Below are 21659 nucleotides of genomic sequence, written 5' to 3' on the forward strand. Positions count from 1 at the left end.
ATTACACTTACAGAAGTTCCAAAAAGAATAAAGACATTTCAAATGTCATATTTTGTCTATATACAGTTGTCATGACGTTGGCCTGTGGGCAAGGTTTATGACCCCCCCCCCATAAATACCTTTCTCCCTCTCTCTGAGTCTACTGAGGGACTCTTGAATAGCCTTTGTTAAACATAGAGAGTCTGGGAACATCAAACAAGTGGATGGAAAGGAACCATATTTCGGTAATAGAACCAGTTGAAAATATGCATTGGTACTTAATGAATATGATGTCAGTTCGGTTGTCATCTGAGACATGACTGATGACAGGACGACATAAACTGTATCTGGGAAAGTCTACACATTATAGTTATCAGATGGAATTGTTGTGCAATTTAAATAGAATTGAAATGAAACTATTTGTGAAAAGATTAAATGTAATTTTAGCTTCCAAATGAGAGAATTGAGTTTTCAGAAGATTAGAGCTCTGCTCAATCAGTGGCCCGCCCCTGTGAAGGAACATGGGTTATAAACTATGGAAACACACCCTTCTCCCTCCACTATAAAAGCCCTTGACGAAAAGGAAACCTCCTGTTCCGGATACATTAGGATGACGATCCGATGTCAGAAGGATTCAGATAATAACTACAGAACGAAGCCAACCTCAGCGTGAGCTTTGGTTGCAAATGGTATGAACTTTGAACTCTTATTCGCTACGGAAGTGATACCTCCTAGCCGTTGAGTTAGCAGCGGCCGCTGTAAACGTGGGCTAGGAGAGGACGGACAGAGTATCCCGTCTACCACACAATGACGACACTACAACGTTTCCCGTTCACCACCAGAGACACTCTTCAAAGGACAAAGGACTGGTTGTAAACTATGAAACACGGCCCTCTCTCCCAACCCTATATAAGCCCCTTGACGAAAATGTAACCTTCTGCTCCAAGGACGTGCGGATTTGAGGTCCCCACGTTGAAAGGACAAAGACTACCTACAGAACTAAGCCAACCTCAGCAAGAACCTGACGAAATTAGCATCAAATATCAATGTGAAGGTGACGACCTACACGCTGGAAGGATGAATTTCAACTATACCAGCCAGAATAAAGTAAAGTTTGTCAACTTGGTAGGAACTTTGAACTCTTATTCACTAAAGAAGCCGTTGCGTTAGCACAGCAACTGTAGACGTTGGCTAGGAGAGGACGGACAGAGTAACTGTTCTACCACACGACGACGGTACTATCAATTATCCATTCTACCACCAGACATTCTTCAAAGGACAACCCGGCCTCCCATCTACGACCAACTGATCGAAGCGCAGCTCAGAGTAAATATTCATTGCATTTTCCTTTTTCAAATGGGCGGTAGTTTAGAATGCATAAGATTCTGTATTTACGATAGCATGGCTGTCTACGGCCCGATAGAGACACAAAACCTTTTTGCTCCTCAGTCTTCCCACTCTTTCACTCAAACACAACCCCGTTTCTTTGTGTAACCAGCTGTCATATCTGTTCCGTCCGCTAGGGACGTTTTCCTTTATGACATAATTTGTAATCAAGGTATGATTCATGCTGTGTATATGTAATTCTGTGTGATTATTTAGGTATTTTGTAAATAAATAATTAAACCCAATGTTGTATTGCTGATTCAACTTGTTAGCCAGGGTTCGTGAAGATAACCAAGAATTTACAACTTTCAGATGAGACTGAAATAAGGTGACGATTAATATTGACTGCTATTGATGTAAAATATTACTAGGTCTTTAGGAGTTTATTCGGAAGATAACTGCTCTATAAATATTATTTCGTTGTGCCCCGACTTTTTTTGGAATGGACAAAAATTCACCCAAGTTATTGTAGGGAGCTTGTGGAAGGCTACCCAAAATGTTTGACCCAAGTTAAACAACGTAAAGGCAATGCTACCAAATACTGATTGAGTGTATGTAAACTTCTGACCCACTGGGAATGTGATGAAAGAAATAAAAAGCTGAAATAAATAATTCTCTCTACTATTATTCGGATATTTTACATTTTTAAAATAAAGTGGTGATCCTAACTGACCTAACACAGATAATTTTTAAATGTCAGGAATTGTGAAAAACTGAGTTTAAATGTATTTGGCTAAGGTGTATGTAAACTTCTCACTTCAACTGTATGTTGAAGAAAATGGGGTTTATGCTGTATCCCTGTCTTACCCCATGGCCCTATGGAAAGATATGTGTGTGTTTTTTGTTTGTGTCCATGGATTTTATAATGTCATTTGTTTTCCTCCAACACCATTCCCATCAATTTCTATAGCAGGCCCGTATGCCAAACCTTTTTTTTTTTGGTTTGTTTGTTTGTCAATTAGGGTGTGCAGGGTGAATACGTGGTCTGTCATACGGTAATTTGGTAAAAAAAACTATTTGACATTTGCTCAGGACATTGTTTTCACTGAGGAAATGTATGAGTCTGCTGTTAATGATAATGCAGAGGATTTTCCCAAGGTTGCTGTTGATGCATATCCCACAGTAGTTACTAGGGTCAAATTTGTCTACACTTTTGTGGATTGGGATGATCAGTCCTTGTTTCCAAATATTGGGGAAGATGCTAGAGCTAAGGATGATGTTAAAGAGTTTAAGTATTGCCAATTGGAATTTGTGGTCTGTATATTTTATAATTTCATTTTGGATGCCAACAACACCACATGCCTTTTTGCGTTGGAAGGTTTGTGTGTTGTCCTGTAGTTCATTCAATGTAATTGGAGATTCCAGTGGGTTCTGGTAGTCTTTGTTAGTTGATTCTAAGATTTGTATTTGATCATGTATATGTTTTTTTCAGTTTGTTCTTTATTATAGCGAGGGGGTCTCGCTGGTCTGGGAGGGGGTCTCGCCGGTCTGGGAGGGGGTCTCGCAGGTTTGGGAGGGGGTCTCGCAGGTCTGGGAAGGGGTCTCGCTCGTCTGGGAGGAGGTCTCGCAGGTCTGGGGGGGTCTCGCAGGTCTGGGAGGGGGTGTTGTGGAAATTTCCTGAATTACCAAATGATGAGAGAGCAAATCACACACCAGTCAGAGTTATGCTTAATCTTCACCTTTAATAATAATTAAGATAAAAAGGTAACCCACACAGAGTCAACCTACCGCGCCCACACAGAACGCTCCTACAAAATACTCACACAGAGTAACCCAGGGCATACCTGGCTAGCACATTTAAAATAATTGGAAATTCACCACCTCTGAGAGTCACTTAGACAATCACACAGATACACAGAATGAGGTCCTTCTTCCACTAGGGCTTCACCAAGCTCTAAGTCCTATCCAACTCAACTTCAAGTGTGGTTTGCTCATCTCACCTCTTTTTTAAATATTTTTTTACTATGTTCGGGATGTGGTATCCACTCGGCTCGCTGCCTCTCCGATCTTAGGTTGGTCCATCTGCTCCGTTCCCGAAGTGTGGTCTCCCTGAGATCCCGAGTTTGAGGGATCCCTTGTGCACGATTACCTAGGTTGTCAGGAGCGGTCACCGAGTGAAGATTCACACGCCATCCCCGTCGTGGAAATTTCCAGTCAGAGTTATGCTTAATCTTCACCTTTAATAATAATGAAGCTTTTGCAATAGCATTTTGACTTTCAACAGTTCAGTTTCTCAAATGAAAAGTTGAGAGTGGTCAACATAATGGCATATGGGATCCTTTATAGCAAAGATCCACCCCCCCTAGACCACATGACAAACCACAGGTCTTAGGAACTTACACAAAGAAAGACTTTACTTCAGAGAGGAATATCCCCTAGCCAGACAGAGTTGGCTATAAATTATCGTTCAGTTTGGTCTCCTAAACAAAGCTCTTATCTCGTCCTTGGTACAAAATGGTACCAAGACATTACCCCCACCCTATGATATATATCAAATTGTCATTTAGATACAACCAATTCTAAATACAACCAATCCTGGACAAGCTCACGGAGAGGAGAGTGAGGCTATAGGTCAAGATAGGAACAACAAAAGAGGGAGCATAGAATGATTCCAGACACTGCCATCCTCCTCTCCCCGATGGGAAAAGTAGGGAGTGATTGGCACACAGACACAGTGGAGCAAAAGATATGTTTACACATGATGACACCTTGACCTCTCCCCTCTCTGCGGCCCAAACAACTTAGTCCTGACAGAGAACAGATAACTGCCAATGGCCACCACTATAGTACAACAAAATACATTCTTATGAGAAATAACTCATAAGCATATCATGAAAATAAAACATCCTATCTATGTTACCCAACTAATTCTGATTAATCCCCAACAGGGGTCTCACAGGTCTGGGAGGGGGTCTCGCTGGTCTGGGAGGGGGTCTCGCTGGTCTGGGAGGGGGTCTCGCAGGTCTGGGAGTGGGTCTTGTAGGTCTGGGAAGGTGTCTTGCTTGTCTGGGAATGTGTCCATTGCAGTGTTGCTCCTGTGTGAGGTGCTGGGGCTACTGTTGCGGGTGACGTCCTTCAGGATCCTGGCAAAAGTTGGGATTGCTGCCTTGTAGAGGTGGACCTGGTCGTAAAGGCTGTTCAAGTCCAGGGTGGGCCAGGTAGACATTAGGGTTTGAGGCACAGTCTCGCAAAATGCTTGCATTCACCTGTGTTAATTAGAGAATCACTGACATGATGTCAGCTGGTCCTTTTGTGGCAGGGCTGAAATGAAGTGGAAATGTTTTTTTTTGTGGATTCAGTTCATTTTCATGGCAAAGAGGGACTTTGCAATTAATTGCAATTCATCTGATCACTCTTCATAACATTCTGGAGTATATGCAAATTGCCATCATACAAACTGAGGCAGCAGACTTTGTGAAAATTAATATTTGTGTCATTCTCAAAACTTTGGCCATGACTCTCTGTGTGAAATTTCAGATGGATAACTTGAAAAATGAGTGAACAAGAAGACTTTTAGTGTCAAGCCCCCAGGTATATTTGGGCAAATCGTGAAGAAGACATTCACATTCATATTCCATTTTTCTACAAGAATATCGTCAAATCTGTGTACTTGGACTTTGATTCAGCTTTTCCAGTATTAGTAGCCATATTATAAGTTCAACATTTACAAAACAACCAGTTTTTATAACTTCATAACTCTGAATATCCTTATAATGTTTGTCCAAAATGAAAAAGCATGCTGTCGTACTTAGAAGCTAGAAGGTTAGAAGCTACATTTTACGACACATACATGGTTTCCAGATACTCCCGTGAAGCCCAGCTCATTGGCTATCTAGCCAGCTTTGTTTGGCCCGATGCCAAAACTTATTTGACAAAGATACAGTTGTTCAAGTGATGACCGCCCGCGTCATTGGCGTGCCATGAAGGCGTCACTCTCTGACCAAATATGGTGTCCTATAGGATATATTACACCCCTAAAGAAATAGTGATCTTGTTACCTTCTAGGATCTCTGATATGGTGTCCTATAGGATATACTACATCCCTAAAGAAATAGTGATCTTGTTACCTTCTAGGATCTCTGATATGGTGTCCTATAGGATATACTACATCCCTAAAGAAATAGTGATATTGTTACCTTCTAGGATCTCTGATATGGTGTCCTATAGGATATACTACATCCCTAAAGAAATAGTGATCTTGTTACCTTCTAGGATCTCTGATATGGTGTCCTATAGGATATACTACATCCCTAAAGAAATAGTGATCTTGTTACCTTCTAGGATCTCTGAGGAATAAATACAAACGTGTTTTGACTCGTTCAAACAACGCTTAGGTTGAGATATTCACAGATTCCTTTGTTTGCAAATTGAACGAGTGGAAATATAAAATCAATCGTAGGTGCTATATGGACCTTTTTAGGATATGAAAAATGATTGTATCACTTCATGTTATCTCTGGGACCCTTTGGATGATAAATCAGAGCAATATTTCAGAATGTAAGTACACATTTCACTTTCAGAGGTGAATATATCAAACCTATCGCGTTGAAAAAAGTGTTTTGTTGTTAGGAGCTCTCAAACAATAACATAGCAATTTTTTGCAGTAATAGCTACTGTAAATTGGACAGAACAGTTATATTAACAATCATTTAAGCTTTCAGCAGACACTTCTATGTACCGACATTTGTTGTTACTCTAAAATCTTGACACAATGCGCTGCATGATTTACAACTGTCCCTGTTGATGGAACGCCGAACCTTATCCATGCGGTTCTGTATTGTATTGTAATGACCTCTCCACAGGGATAGGGGGATTCAAAGGCAGCTCTCACTTCACACTCTCAGTGCTAATTGCAGTTGCAGCCAGGTCTGTTCTGTCCTAGCAGCTTGGTTGCTTAGTAGCTTTACTTAAAATAAACTTAAGGATCCGCCCCTTTTCGCAATTTTAGCCTGAAATGACATACTCAAATCTAACTACCTGTAGCTCAGGCCCTGAAGCAAGGATATGCATATTATTGGTACCATTTGAAAGGAAATGTGGAAATGTGAAAGGAATGTAGGAGAATATAACACAATAGATCTGGTAAAAGATAATAAAAGATAATACAAATAAATAAAAAAAACGTTCTTTTGGATTATTTTTGTACCATCATCTTTGAAATGCAAGAGAAAGGCCATAATGTATTATTCCAGCCCAGGTGCAATATACATTTTGGCCACTAGATGGCAGACGTGTATGTGCAATGTTTTAAGCTGATCCAATGAACCATTGCATGTCTGTTTAAAATGTTGTATCAAGATTGCCCAAATGTGCCTAATTTCATTATTAATAACTTTTGATGTTAAAAATTGTGCTCCTCAAACAATAGCATGGTATTATTTCAGTGAAATAGCTACTGTAAATTAGACAGTGCAGTTAGATTAACAAGAATTGAAGCTTTCTGCCAATATCAGATATGTCTATGTCCTGGGAAATGTTCTTGTTACTTACAACCTCATGCTAATCGCATAAGCCTAAGTTAGCTCAAACTCATGCTAATCGCATAAGCCTATGTTAGCTCAACCTCATGTTAATCGCATAAGCCTACGTTAGCTCAACCTCATGCTAATCGCATAAGCCTATGTTAGCTCAACCTCATGTTAATCGCATAAGCCTACATTAGCTCAACCTCATGCTAATCGCATAAGCCTATGTTAGCTCAACCTCATGTTAATCGCATAAGCCTACGTTAGCTCAACCTCATGCTAATCGCATAAGCCTATGTTAGCTCAACCTCATGTTAATCGCATAAGCCTACATTAGCTCAACCTCATGCTAATCGCATAAGCCTATGTTAGCTCAACCTCATGTTAATCGCATAAGCCTACGTTAGCTCAACCTCATGCTAATCGCATAAGCCTATGTTAGCTCAACCTCATGTTAATCGCATAAGCCTAAGTTAGCTCAACCTCATGCTAATCGCATAAGCCTACGTTAGCTCAACCTCATGTTAATCGCATAAGCCTACGTTAGCTCAACCTCATGCTAATCGCATAAGCCTAAATTAGCTCAACCGTCCCGTGGAAGGGACTCTGATCCCGAAGAACATTTTATATGACACAATTACCTACAGACTATTGTCTTTTACTTTTTGGCTTCAGACGTAGGTTCAGACTGAACATTTGTGTTGGATGGTATTTCCAGGTCTCTGCTAGGTTTCTTCTGCATGTTTTGGTTTAGTATAAGTGTTTCTTGAAAGTCCTTGGTAGTAGTAGTCCATTCAGGTAATTTTGTCCAAAAATGTTTTTAGGTCTGGAATTTGGATTGAAGGTTTTAATGTTGAGGTTAGTATCCTTGCGGAAAAAAAATTGAATTTAGCTACATTTATCCAACTCTAATTCTCTCTCTCTCTCTCTCTCTCGCTCTCTCTCTCTCTATGTATCCTCCTGTCAGGCCAAAGTGACAGCCAACAATGATACGAACCAAACCTACTCTGTCTTCTACATACCCAAGGTCACTGGGATGCACAAGGTACACTTTCTGTTCTATCCCTACCCTAACCTGAACCCTTATTCCTAACCTACCCTAACCTAACCTTAACCCTTTTTCCTAACCTAACCTATCCTAACCTTAACCCTTATTCCTACCCTATTCTATCTTAACCCTAATTCCTACCCTACCCTACCCTACCCGAACCTTAACCCTTAATCCTACCCTAACCTAACCTACCCTAACCTACCTTAACCCTTATTCCTCCACTAACCTTAACCCATGTTCATAACCTACCCTAACCTAACCTACCCAAACCTTAACCCTTACTCCTAACGTAACCTACTCTAACCTATATTTCTAACCTACCCTAACCTTAATCCTTATTCCTAACCTAACCTACCCTAACCTAACCTTAACCCTTATTCCTAACCTAACCTAACCTACCCTACCCTAACCTTAACCCTTATTCCTAACCTAACCTAACCTACCCTAACCTAACCTTAACCCTTATTCCTAACCTAACCTAACCTAACCTTAACCCTTATTCCTAACCTAACCTAACCTAACCTACCCAAACCTTAACCCTTACTCCTAACGTAACCTACTCTAACCTATATTTCTAACCTACCCTAACCTTAATCCTTATTCCTAACTTAAATGAACCTACAGTAACCTTAAACCTTATTCCTAACTGACCTAAACATACCTAACCTTAACCCTTAGTCCTACCCTAACCTTAACCCTTATTCCTAACCTAACCTACTCCACCCTAACCTTAGCCCTTATTCCTAACCTACCCTAAACTTAACCATTATTCCTAACCTAACCTACTCCACCCTAACCTTAGCCCTTATTCCTAACCTACCCTAAACTTAACCATTATTCCTAACCTAACCTACTCCACCCTAAACTTAACACGTATTCCTAACCTTAACCCTTACTCCTTCCCTACCCTACCCTACCTTAACTCTTATTTCTAACCTACCCTAAATGTAACCTGATTCCTAACCTAACCTCACCTCACCTCACCTGACCTACCCTACCCTAACCTTAAACCTTAATCCTAACCTACCCTAACCTAACCCTAATGTTGTTAGGTATCCCTCTTAACCCAAACTCTACATGACATTCTGTGTATTATTACCAGGTGACGGTGTTGTTTGGTAACAGTGTGTATTATTACCAGGTGATGGTGCTGTTTGGTAACAGTGTGTATTATTACCAGGTGACGGTGCTGTTTGGTAACAGTGTGTATTATTACCAGGTGATGGTGCTGTTTGGTAACAGTGTGTATTATTACCAGGTGATGGTGCTGTTTGGTAACAGTGTGTATTATTACCAGGTGATGGTGCTGTTTGGTAACAGTGTGTATTATTACCAGGTGACGGTGTTGTTTGGTAACAGTGTGTATTATTACCAGGTGATGGTGCTGTTTGGTAACAGTGTGTATTATTACCAGGTGACGGTGCTGTTTGGTAACAGTGTGTATTATTACCAGGTGACGGTGCTGTTTGGTAACAGTGTGTATTATTACCAGGTGATGGTGCTGTTTGGTAACAGTGTGTATTATTACCAGGTGACGGTGTTGTTTGGTAACAGTGTGTATTATTACCAGGTGATGGTGTTGTTTGGTAACAGTGTGTATTATTACCAGGTGACGGTGTTGTTTGGTAACAGTGTGTATTATTACCAGGTGACGGTGTTGTTTGGTAACAGTGTGTATTATTACCAGGTGACGGTGCTGTTTGGTAACAGTGTGTATTATTACCAGGTGACGGTGTTGTTTGGTAACAGTGTGTATTATTACCAGGTGATGGTGTTGTTTGGTAACAGTGTGTATTATTACCAGGTGACGGTGTTGTTTGGTAACTCTGTGTATTATTACCAGGTGACGGTGTTGTTTGGTAACTCTGTGTATTATTACCAGGTGACGGTGCTGTTTGGTAACAGTGTGTATTATTACCAGGTGACGGTGTTGTTTGGTAACAGTGTGTATTATTACCAGGTGACGGTGTTGTTTGGTAACAGTGTGTATTATTACCAGGTGATGGTGCTGTTTGGTAACAGTGTGTATTATTACCAGGTGATGGTGTTGTTTGGTAACTCTGTGTTTTACTAGGTGACGGTGCTGTTTGGTAACAGTGTGTATTATTACTAGGTGATGGTGTTGTTTGGTAACAGTGTGTATTATTACCAGGTGATGGTGTTGTTTGGTAACAGTGTGTATTATTACCAGGTGACGGTGTTGTTTGGTAACAGTGTGTATTATTATCAGGTGACGGTGTTGTTTGGTAACAGTGTGTATTATTACCAGGTGACGGTGCTGTTTGGTAACAGTGTGTATTATTACCAGGTGACGGTGTTGTTTGGTAACAGTGTGTATTATTACCAGGTGATGGTGCTGTTTGGTAACAGTGTGTATTATTACCAGGTGATGGTGCTGTTTGGTAACAGTGTGTATTATTATCAGGTGATGGTGCTGTTTGGTAACAGTGTGTATTATTACCAGGTGACGGTGTTGTTTGGTAACAGTGTGTATTATTACCAGGTGACGGTGTTGTTTGGTAACAGTGTGTATTATTACCAGGTGATGGTGCTGTTTGGTAACAGTGTGTATTATTATCAGGTGATGGTGCTGTTTGGTAACAGTGTGTATTATTACCAGGTGACGGTGTTGTTTGGTAACAGTGTGTATTATTACCAGGTGACGGTGCTGTTTGGTAACAGTGTGTATTATTACCAGGTGACGGTGTTGTTTGGTAACAGTGTGTATTATTACCAGGTGACGGTGCTGTTTGGTAACAGTGTGTATTATTACCAGGTGACGGTGTTGTTTGGTAACAGTGTGTATTATTATCAGGTGAAGGTGTTGTTTGGTAACAGTGTGTATTATTACCAGGTGACGGTGTTGTTTGGTAACAGTGTGTATTATTACCAGGTGACGGTGTTGTTTGGTAACTCTGTGTTTTACTAGGTGACGGTGCTGTTTGCGGGACTACACATCAATACGTCTCCTTATCAGGTGGATGTGGGGATGGCTCAGGGAGACAGCAGTAAAGCTACAGCCCAGGGACCTGGACTAGAACCTGCTGGGAACATCGCCAATAAGACCACATACTTTGACGTCTACACCGCAGGTACCAACTGTTTTCTCAGCTATTGAACTCTGGGACTGTTTTAAAATCATCATTGGTCTCTTGCTGACATCGCTGAGCTGTTTCCTTCCTCTCTGGCAGCTCAGTTAGTAAGGATGACTGTATATTTGTCGCTTTTGGCTCCTTTCCCCACCGAGTCTTTGTTGGTTTATTCACCTCCAGCACGCTAGCCCTCTACTTCAGCCTTGTTACGTGTGTTGTGTGTATATACTGAGTCTACACTGAGTGTACAAAACATTAGGAACACCTGCACTTTCCATGACATAGACTGACTAGGTGAATCCAGGTTAAAGCTATGGTCCCTTTTTGATGTGACTCGTTAAATCCACGTCAATCAATGTAGATGAAAAGTCCATTCCTCAACGAATTGAGGCCAAAAAGGGGTTCAACTCAATATTAGGAAAGTGTTCCTAATGTTTTGTACACTTAGTGTATATTTTATACTGCAGGAGAAGACACCACGATTCATACACATCAGTCCATTTCCTTTCCACTTCTTTAACAAAAAAAACATATACTATACAGTATATTGGTATGGTGCTAAGGCTCTCCCTGTCTCCAGGTGATAAGGCTCTCTCTGTCTCCAGGTGCTAAGGCTCTCCCTGTCTCCAGGTGATAAGGCTCTCTCTGTCTCCAGGTGCTAAGGCTCTCCCTGTCTCCAGGTGATAAGGCTCTCTCTGTCTCCAGGTGCTAAGGCTCTCCCTGTCTCCAGGTGATAAGGTTCTCTCTGTCTCCAGGTGCTAAGGCCCTGTCTCCAGGTGCTAAGGCTCTCCCTGTCTCCAGGTGCTAAGGCTGTCTCTGTCTCCAGGTGCTAAGGCTCTCCCTGTCTCCAGGTGCTAAGGCTCTCCCTGTCTCCAGGTGCTAAGGCTGTCCCTGTCTCCAGGTGATAAGGCTCTCTCTGTCTCCAGGTGCTAAGGCTCTCTCTGTCTCCAGGTGCTAAGGCTCTCTCTGTCTCCAGGTGCTAAGGCTCTCTCTGTCTCCAGGTGCTAAGGTTCTCTCTGTCCCCAGGTGCTAAGGCTCTCCCTGTCTCCAGGTGATAAGGCTCTCCCTGTCTCCAGGTGCTAAGGCTCTCCCTGTCTCCAGGTGCTAAGGCTCTCCCTGTCTCCAGGTGCTAAGGCTCTCCCTGTCTCCAGGTGCTAAGGTTCTCTCTGTCCCCAGGTGCTAAGGCTCTCTCTGTCTCCAGGTGCTAAGGTTCTCTCTGTCTCCAGGTGCTGGTGTGGGAGAGGTGGAGGTGGTGATCATGGACCCAGCGGGTAAGAAGGACGTGGTGGTGTGTCAGATAGAGGATAAGGGCAACAGTTCGTACCGCTGCACCTATAAACCCACCCTGGAGGGGGCCCACACCATCTACGTTACCTTCGCTGGAGGACAAATCAGCAAGAGCCCCTTCGCTGTGAACATAGGAGAGGGTGAGACAGGAGGGGGAGGGAGGGAGGGGCAGATCAGCAAGAACCCCTTCACTGTCAAAATAGCAACACATGAAACAGAATTAGAAACAGTTTTTCTGTTTCCAATTCTAGTGTTTGTGTTTCTACTGTTTGTGTTTCTACTGTTTGTGTTTCTGGGGTTTCTTGTGTTTCATTTTCTAATTTTTCTGTTTCTACTGTTTCTGTTTCTATTCTTTCTGTCTGTGGTGTTCCTGTTTCTATTATTTCTGTTTCTACTGTTTCTGTTTCTACTTCCAGTTTATGTTTCTATTGTTTCTGTTTCTATTGTTCCTGTTTTTGTGTTTCTAGTGTTTCTGTGTCTATTGTTTCTGTTTCTAGTGTTTCTGTGTCTATTGTTTCTGTTTCTAGTGTTTCTGTTTCTATTGTTCCTGTTTCTAGTGTTTCTGTTTCTATTGTTCCTGTTTTTGTGTTTCTAGTGTTTCTGTGTCTATTGTTCCTGTTTCTAGTGGTTCTGTTTCTATTGTTTCTGTTTCTATTGTTTCTATTTTTGTGTTTCTAGTGTTTCTGTGCCTATTGTTTCTATTTCTCGTGTTTCTGTTTCTATTGTTCCTGTTTTTGTGTTTATAGTGTTTCTGTGTCTATTGTTTATGTTTCTATTGTTTATGTTTATAGTGTTTCTGTTTCTATTGTTTCTGTTTCTATTGTTCATGTCTCTAGTGTTTCTGTTTCTATTGTTTCTGTTCTATTGTTTCTGTTTCTGCCTCTAGTGTTTCTGTTTCTATTGTTTCTGTTTCTATTGTTTCTGTTTCTGTCTCTAGTGTTTCTGTTTCTATTGTTTCTGTTTCTATTGCTTCTGTTTCTAGTGTTTCTGTTTCTCTTGTTTCTGTTTCTAGTGTTTCTGTTTCCATTGTTTCTGTTTCTATTGTTTCTGTTTCTATTGTTTCTGTTTCTATTGTTCCTGTTTCTAGTGTTTCTGTTTCTATTGTTTCTGTTTCTGGGGTTTCTCGTGTTTCATTTTCTAATTTTTCTGTTTCTACTGTTTCTGTTTATAGTCTTTCTGTCTGTGGTGTTCCTGTTTCTATTATTTATTTTTCTACTGTTTCTGTTTCTAGTCTTTCTGTCTGTGGTGTTCCTGTTTCTATTATTTCTGTTTCTACTGTTTCTGTTTCTAGTCTTTCTGTCTGTGGTGTTCCTTTCTATTATTTCTGTTTCTACTGTTTCTGTTTCTAGTCATTCTGTCTGTGGTTTTCCTGTTTCTATTATTTCTGTTTCTACTGTTTCTGTTAATAGTCTTTCTGTCTGTGGTGTTCCTTTCTATTATTTCTGTTTCTACTGTTTCTGTTTCTAGTCTTTCTGTCTGTGGTGTTCCTTGCTATTATTTCTGTTTCTACTGTTTCTGTTTCTACTTCCAGTTTATGTTTCTATTGTTTATGTTTCTATTGTTCCTGTTTCTAGTGTTTCTATTGTTCCTGTTTTTGTGTTTCTAGTGTTTCTGTGTCTATTGTTTCTGTTTCTACTGTTTCTGTTGCTATTGTTCCTGTTTCTAGTGTTTCTGTTTCTATTGTTCCTGTTTTTGTGTTTCTATTGTTTCTGTGTCTATTGTTTCTGTTTCTAGTGTTTCTGTTTCTATTGTTCCTGTTTTTGTGTTTCTAGTGTTTCTGTTTCTATTGTTTCTGTTTCTAGTGTTTCTGTTTCTATTGTTCCTGTTTCTAGTGTTTCTGTTTCTAATGTTTCTGTTTCTATTGTTTCTGTTTCTGTCTCTAGTGTTTCTGTTTCTATTGTTTCTGTTTCTAGTGTTTCTGTTTCTATTGTTTCTGTTTCTATTGTTCCAGTTTTTGTGTTTCTGGTGTTTCTGTGTCTATTGTTTCTGTTTCTATTGTTTCTGTTTCTAGAGTTTCTGTTTCTATTGTTTCTGTTTCTATTGTTCCTGTTTCTAGTGTTTCTGTTTCTAATGTTTCTGTTTCTATTGTTTCTGTTTCTGTCTCTAGTGTTTCTGTTTCTATTGTTTCTGTTTCTAGTGTTTCTGTTTCTATTGTTTCTGTTTCTATTGTTCCTGTTTCTAGTGTTTTTGTTTCTATTGTTTCTGTTTCTATTGTTCCTGTTTCTAGTGTTTCTGTTTCTAATGTTTCTGTTTCTATTGTTTCTGTTTCTGTCTCTAGTGTTTCTGTTTCTAGTGTTTCTGTTTCTATTGTTTCTGTTTCTAGTGTTTCTGTTTCTAGTGTTTCTGTTTCTGTCTCTAGTGTTTCTGTTTGTATTGTTTCTGTTTCTATTGTTTCTGTTTCTATTGTTTCTCTCTCTAGTGTTTCTGTTTCTATTGTTTCTGTTTCTATTGTTTCTGTTTCTGTCTCTAGTGTTTCTGTTTCTATTGTTTCTGTTTCTAGTGTTTCTGTTTCTAGTGTGTCTGTTTCTATTGTTTCAGTTTCTAGTGTTTCTGTTTCTATTGCTTCTGCTTCTATTGTTTCTGTTTCTGTCTCTAGTGTTTCTGTTTCTATTGTTTCTGTTTCTAGTGTTTCTGTTTCTATTGTTTCTGTTTCTATTGTTTCTGTTTCTAGTGTTTCTGTTTCTATTGTTTCTGTTTCTATTGTTTCTCTTTCTAGTGTTTCTGTTTCTATTGTTTCTGTTTCTAGTGTTTCTGTCTGTAGTGTTTCTGTTTCTATTGTTCCTGTTTTTGTGTTTCTAGTGTTTCTGTTTCTATTGTTTCTGTTTCTAGTGTTTCTGTTTCTATTGTTCCTGTTTCTAGTGTTTCTGTTTCTAATGTTTCTGTTTCTATTGTTTCTGTTTCTGTCTCTAGTGTTTCTGTTTCTATTGTTTCTGTTTCTAGTGTTTCTGTTTCTATTGTTTCTGTTTCTATTGTTCCAGTTTTTGTGATTCTAGTGATTCTGTGTCTATTGTTTCTGTTTCTATTGTTTCTGTTTCTAGAGTTTCTGTTTCTATTGTTTCTGTTTCTATTGTTCCTGTTTCTAGTGTTTCTGTTTCTAATGTTTCTGTTTCTATTGTTTCTGTTTCTGTCTCTAGTGTTTCTGTTTCTATTGTTTCTGTTTCTAGTGTTTCTGTTTCTATTGTTTCTGTTTCTATTGTTCCTGTTTCTAGTGTTTTTGTTTCTATTGTTTCTGTTTCTATTGTTCCTGTTTCTAGTGTTTCTGTTTCTAATGTTTCTGTTTCTATTGTTTCTGTTTCTGTCTCTAGTGTTTCTGTTTCTAGTGTTTCTGTTTCTATTGTTTCTGTTTCTAGTGTTTCTGTTTCTATTGTTTCTGTTTCTAGTGTTTCTGTTTCTAGTGTTTCTGTTTCTGTCTCTAGTGTTTCTGTTTGTATTGTTTCTGTTTCTATTGTTTCTGTTTCTATTGTTTCTCTCTCTAGTGTTTCTGTTTCTATTGTTTCTGTTTCTATTGTTTCTGTTTCTGTCTCTAGTGTTTCTGTTTCTATTGTTTCTGTTTCTAGTGTTTCTGTTTCTAGTGTGTCTGTTTCTATTGTTTCAGTTTCTAGTGTTTCTGTTTCTATTGCTTCTGCTTCTATTGTTTCTGTTTCTGTCTCTAGTGTTTCTGTTTCTATTGTTTCTGTTTCTATTGCTTCTGTTTCTAGTGTTTCTGTTTCTCTTGTTTCTGTTTCTAGTGTTTCTGTTTCCATTGTTTCTGTTTCTATTGTTTCTGTTTCTATTGTTTCTGTTTCTATTGTTCCTGTTTCTAGTGTTTCTGTTTCTATTGTTTCTGTTTCTGGGGTTTCTCGTGTTTCATTTTCTAATTTTTCTGTTTCTACTGTTTCTGTTTATAGTCTTTCTGTCTGTGGTGTTCCTGTTTCTATTATTTATTTTTCTACTGTTTCTGTTTCTAGTCTTTCTGTCTGTGGTGTTCCTGTTTCTATTATTTCTGTTTCTACTGTTTCTGTTTCTAGTCTTTCTGTCTGTGGTGTTCCTTTCTATTATTTCTGTTTCTACTGTTTCTGTTTCTAGTCATTCTGTCTGTGGTTTTCCTGTTTCTATTATTTCTGTTTCTACTGTTTCTGTTAATAGTCTTTCTGTCTGTGGTGTTCCTTTCTATTATTTCTGTTTCTACTGTTTCTGTTTCTAGTCTTTCTGTCTGTGGTGTTCCTTGCTATTATTTCTGTTTCTACTGTTTCTGTTTCTACTTCCAGTTTATGTTTCTATTGTTTATGTTTCTATTGTTCCTGTTTCTAGTGTTTCTATTGTTCCTGTTTTTGTGTTTCTAGTGTTTCTGTGTCTATTGTTTCTGTTTCTACTGTTTCTGTTGCTATTGTTCCTGTTTCTAGTGTTTCTGTTTCTATTGTTCCTGTTTTTGTGTTTCTATTGTTTCTGTGTCTATTGTTTCTGTTTCTAGTGTTTCTGTTTCTATTGTTCCTGTTTTTGTGTTTCTAGTGTTTCTGTTTCTATTGTTTCTGTTTCTAGTGTTTCTGTTTCTATTGTTCCTGTTTCTAGTGTTTCTGTTTCTAATGTTTCTGTTTCTATTGTTTCTGTTTCTGTCTCTAGTGTTTCTGTTTCTATTGTTTCTGTTTCTAGTGTTTCTGTTTCTATTGTTTCTGTTTCTATTGTTCCAGTTTTTGTGTTTCTGGTGTTTCTGTGTCTATTGTTTCTGTTTCTATTGTTTCTGTTTCTAGAGTTTCTGTTTCTATTGTTTCTGTTTCTATTGTTCCTGTTTCTAGTGTTTCTGTTTCTAATGTTTCTGTTTCTATTGTTTCTGTTTCTGTCTCTAGTGTTTCTGTTTCTATTGTTTCTGTTTCTAGTGTTTCTGTTTCTATTGTTTCTGTTTCTATTGTTCCTGTTTCTAGTGTTTTTGTTTCTATTGTTTCTGTTTCTATTGTTCCTGTTTCTAGTGTTTCTGTTTCTAATGTTTCTGTTTCTATTGTTTCTGTTTCTGTCTCTATTGTTTCTGTTTCTAGTGTTTCTGTTTCTATTGTTTCTGTTTCTAGTGTTTCTGTTTCTATTGTTTCTGTTTCTAGTGTTTCTGTTTCTAGTGTTTCTGTTTCTGTCTCTAGTGTTTCTGTTTGTATTGTTTCTGTTTCTATTGTTTCTGTTTCTATTGTTTCTCTCTCTAGTGTTTCTGTTTCTATTGTTTCTGTTTCTATTGTTTCTGTTTCTGTCTCTAGTGTTTCTGTTTCTATTGTTTCTGTTTCTAGTGTTTCTGTTTCTAGTGTGTCTGTTTCTATTGTTTCAGTTTCTAGTGTTTCTGTTTCTATTGCTTCTGCTTCTATTGTTTCTGTTTCTGTCTCTAGTGTTTCTGTTTCTATTGTTTCTGTTTCTAGTGTTTCTGTTTCTATTGTTTCTGTTTCTATTGTTTCTGTTTCTAGTGTTTCTGTTTCTATTGTTTCTGTTTCTATTGTTTCTCTTTCTAGTGTTTCTGTTTCTATTGTTTCTGTTTCTAGTGTTTCTGTCTGTAGTGTTTCTGTTTCTATTGTTCCTGTTTTTGTGTTTCTAGTGTTTCTGTTTCTATTGTTTCTGTTTCTAGTGTTTCTGTTTCTATTGTTCCTGTTTCTAGTGTTTCTGTTTCTAATGTTTCTGTTTCTATTGTTTCTGTTTCTGTCTCTAGTGTTTCTGTTTCTATTGTTTCTGTTTCTAGTGTTTCTGTTTCTATTGTTTCTGTTTCTATTGTTCCAGTTTTTGTGATTCTAGTGTTTCTGTGTCTATTGTTTCTGTTTCTATTGTTTCTGTTTCTAGAGTTTCTGTTTCTATTGTTTCTGTTTCTATTGTTCCTGTTTCTAGTGTTTCTGTTTCTAATGTTTCTGTTTCTATTGTTTCTGTTTCTGTCTCTAGTGTTTCTGTTTCTATTGTTTCTGTTTCTAGTGTTTCTGTTTCTATTGTTTCTGTTTCTATTGTTCCTGTTTCTAGTGTTTTTGTTTCTATTGTTTCTGTTTCTATTGTTCCTGTTTCTAGTGTTTCTGTTTCTAATGTTTCTGTTTCTATTGTTTCTGTTTCTGTCTCTAGTGTTTCTGTTTCTAGTGTTTCTGTTTCTATTGTTTCTGTTTCTAGTGTTTCTGTTTCTATTGTTTCTGTTTCTAGTGTTTCTGCTTCTATTGTTTCTGTTTCTGTCTCTAGTGTTTCTGTTTCTATTGTTTCTGTTTCTAGTGTTTCTGTTTCTATTGTTTCTGTTTCTATTGTTTCTGTTTCTAGTGTTTCTGTTTCTATTGTTTCTGTTTCTATTGTTTCTCTTTCTAGTGTTTCTGTTTCTATTGTTTCTGTTTCTAGTGTTTCTGTCTGTAGTGTTTCTGTTTCTATTGTTCCTGTTTTTGTGTTTCTAGTGTTTCTGTTTCTATTGTTTCTGTTTCTAGTGTTTCTGTTTCTATTGTTCCTGTTTCTAGTGTTTCTGTTTCTAATGTTTCTGTTTCTATTGTTTCTGTTTCTGTCTCTAGTGTTTCTGTTTCTATTGTTTCTGTTTCTAGTGTTTCTGTTTCTATTGTTTCTGTTTCTATTGTTCCAGTTTTTGTGATTCTAGTGTTTCTGTGTCTATTGTTTCTGTTTCTATTGTTTCTGTTTCTAGAGTTTCTGTTTCTATTGTTTCTGTTTCTATTGTTCCTGTTTCTAGTGTTTCTGTTTCTAATGTTTCTGTTTCTATTGTTTCTGTTTCTGTCTCTAGTGTTTCTGTTTCTATTGTTTCTGTTTCTAGTGTTTCTGTTTCTATTGTTTCTGTTTCTATTGTTCCTGTTTCTAGTGTTTTTGTTTCTATTGTTTCTGTTTCTATTGTTCCTGTTTCTAGTGTTTCTGTTTCTAATGTTTCTGTTTCTATTGTTTCTGTTTCTGTCTCTAGTGTTTCTGTTTCTAGTGTTTCTGTTTCTATTGTTTCTGTTTCTAGTGTTTCTGTTTCTATTGTTTCTGTTTCTAGTGTTTCTGTTTCTAGTGTTTCTGTTTCTGTCTCTAGTGTTTCTGTTTGTATTGTTTCTGTTTGTATTGTTTCTGTTTCTATTGTTTCTCTCTCTAGTGTTTCTGTTTCTATTGTTTCTGTTTCTATTGTTTCTGTTTCTGTCTCTAGTGTTTCTGTTTCTATTGTTTCTGTTTCTATTGTTTCTGTTTCTAGTGTGTCTGTTTCTATTGTTTCAGTTTCTAGTGTTTCTGTTTCTATTGCTTCTGCTTCTATTGTTTCTGTTTCTGTCTCTAGTGTTTCTGTTTCTATTGTTTCTGTTTCTATTGTTTCTGTTTCTATTGTTTCTGTTTCTATTGTTTCTGTTTCTAGTGTTTCTGTTTCTATTGTTTCTGTTTCTATTGTTTCTCTTTCTAGTGTTTCTGTTTCTATTGTTTCTGTTTCTAGTGTTTCTGTCTGTAGTGTTTCTGTTTCTATTGTTTCTGTTTCTATTGTTTCTGTTTCTGTCTCTATTGTTTCTGTCTCTAGTGTTTCTGTTTCTATTGTTTCTGTTTCTATTGTTTCTGTTTCTGTTTCTAGTGTTCCAGTTTTTGTGTTTCTAGTGTTTCTGTGTCTATTGTTTATGTTTCTATTGTTTCTGTTTCTAGAGTTTCTGTTTCTATTGTTTCTGTTTCTATTGTTCCTGTTTCTAGTGTTTCTGTTTCTAATGTTTCTGTTTCTATTGTTTCTGTTTCTGTCTCTAGTGTTTCTGTTTCTATTGTTTCTGTTTCTAGTGTTTCTGTTTCTATTGTTTCTGTTTCTATTGTTCCTGTTTCTAGTGTTTTTGTTTCTATTGTTTCTGTTTCTATTGTTCCTGTTTCTAGTGTTTCTGTTTCTAATGTTTCTGTTTCTATTGTTTCTGTTTCTGTCTCTAGTGTTTCTGATTCTAGTGTTTCTGTTTCTATTGTTTCTGTTTCTAGTGTTTCTGTTTCTATTGTTTCTGTTTCTAGTGGTTCTGTTTCTAGTGTTTCTGTTTCTGTCTCTAGTGTTTCTGTTTGTATTGTTTCTGTTTGTATTGTTTCTGTTTCTATTGTTTCTCTCTCTAGTGTTTCTGTTTCTATTGTTTCTGTTTCTATTGTTTCTGTTTCTGTCTCTAGTGTTTCGGTTTCTATTGTTTCTGTTTCTAGTGTTTCTGTTTCTAGTGATTCTGTTTCTATTGTTTCTGTTTCTAGTGTTTCTGTTTCTATTGCTTCTGCTTCTATTGTTTCTGTTTCTGTCTCTAGTGTTTCTGTTTCTATTGTTTCTGTTTCTAGTGTTTCTGTTTCTATTGTTTCTGTTTCTATTGTTTCTCTTTCTAGTGTTTCTGTTTCTATTGTTTCTGTTTCTAGTGTTTCTGTCTCTAGTGTTTCTGTTTCTATTGTTTCTGTTTCTATTGTTTCTGTTTCTGTCTCTATTGTTTCTGTCTCTAGTGTTTCTGTTTCTATTGTTTCTGTTTCTATTGTTTCTGTTTCTGTTTCTAGTGTTTCTGTTCCTAGTGTTTCTGTTCCTAGTGTTTCTGTTTCTATTGTTTCTGTTTCTAGTGCTTTTGTTTCTAGTGTTTCTGTTTCTATTGTTTCTGTTTCTAGTGTTTCTGTTTCTAGTGTTTCTGTTTCTAGTGTTTCTGTTTCTATTGTTTCTGTTTCTAGTGTTTCTGTTTCTATTGTTTCTGTTTCTAGTGTTTCTGTTTCTAGTGTTTCTGTTTCTAGGGTTTCTGTTTCTATTGTTTCTGTTTCTATTGTTTCTGTTTCTGACTCTATTGTTTCTGTTTCTAGTGTTTCTGTTTCTGATTCTAGTGTTTCCGTTTATATTGTTTCTGTTTCTAGTGTTTCTGTTGCTAGTGTTTCTGTTTCTGTTTCTAGTGTTTCTGTTTCTGTTTCTATTGTTCCTGTTTCTATTGTTTTTGTTTCTCGTGTTTCTGTTTCTATTGTTTCTGTTTCTGTTTCTAGTGTTTCTGTTTCTGTTTCTATTGTTTCTGTTTCTATTGTTCCTGTTTCTAGTGTTTCTGTTTCTAATGTTTCTGTTTCTATTGTTTCTGTTTCTGTCTCTAGTGTTTCTGTTTCTAGTGTTTCTGTTTCTATTGTTTCTGTTTCTAGTGTTTCTGTTTCTATTGTTTCTGTTTCTAGTGTTTCTGTTTCTAGTGTTTCTGTTTCTGTCTCTAGTGTTTCTGTTTGTATTGTTTCTGTTTCTATTGTTTCTGTTTCTATTGTTTCTCTCTCTAGTGTTTCTGTTTCTATTGTTTCTGTTTCTATTGTTTCTGTTTCTGTCTCTAGTGTTTCTGTTTCTATTGTTTCTGTTTCTAGTGTTTCTGTTTCTAGTGTGTCTGTTTCTATTGTTTCAGTTTCTAGTGTTTCTGTTTCTATTGCTTCTGCTTCTATTGTTTCTGTTTCTGTCTCTAGTCTTTCTGTTTCTATTGTTTCTGTTTCTATTGTTTCTGTTTCTATTGTTTCTGTTTCTAGTGT

At 37.6% G+C, this 21659-nt stretch overlaps 1 protein-coding gene across 1 annotated transcript in view; it reads left to right on the forward strand.

The window, feature by feature from the left end:
- The window catches only part of flna (filamin A, alpha (actin binding protein 280)), a 264701-nt gene that overhangs the window by 37649 nt on the left and 205393 nt on the right, over nucleotides 1-21659 (forward strand). The window contains 3 exon segments of the mRNA XM_065021021.1: nucleotides 7798-7875; nucleotides 10811-10973; nucleotides 12200-12400. Of these exon segments, the coding sequence (XP_064877093.1) occupies nucleotides 7798-7875; nucleotides 10811-10973; nucleotides 12200-12400 (442 nt within the window).

Source organism: Oncorhynchus nerka, linkage group LG7 (assembly GCF_034236695.1).
Source record: "Oncorhynchus nerka isolate Pitt River linkage group LG7, Oner_Uvic_2.0, whole genome shotgun sequence".
Lineage (NCBI taxonomy): Eukaryota > Metazoa > Chordata > Actinopteri > Salmoniformes > Salmonidae > Oncorhynchus > Oncorhynchus nerka.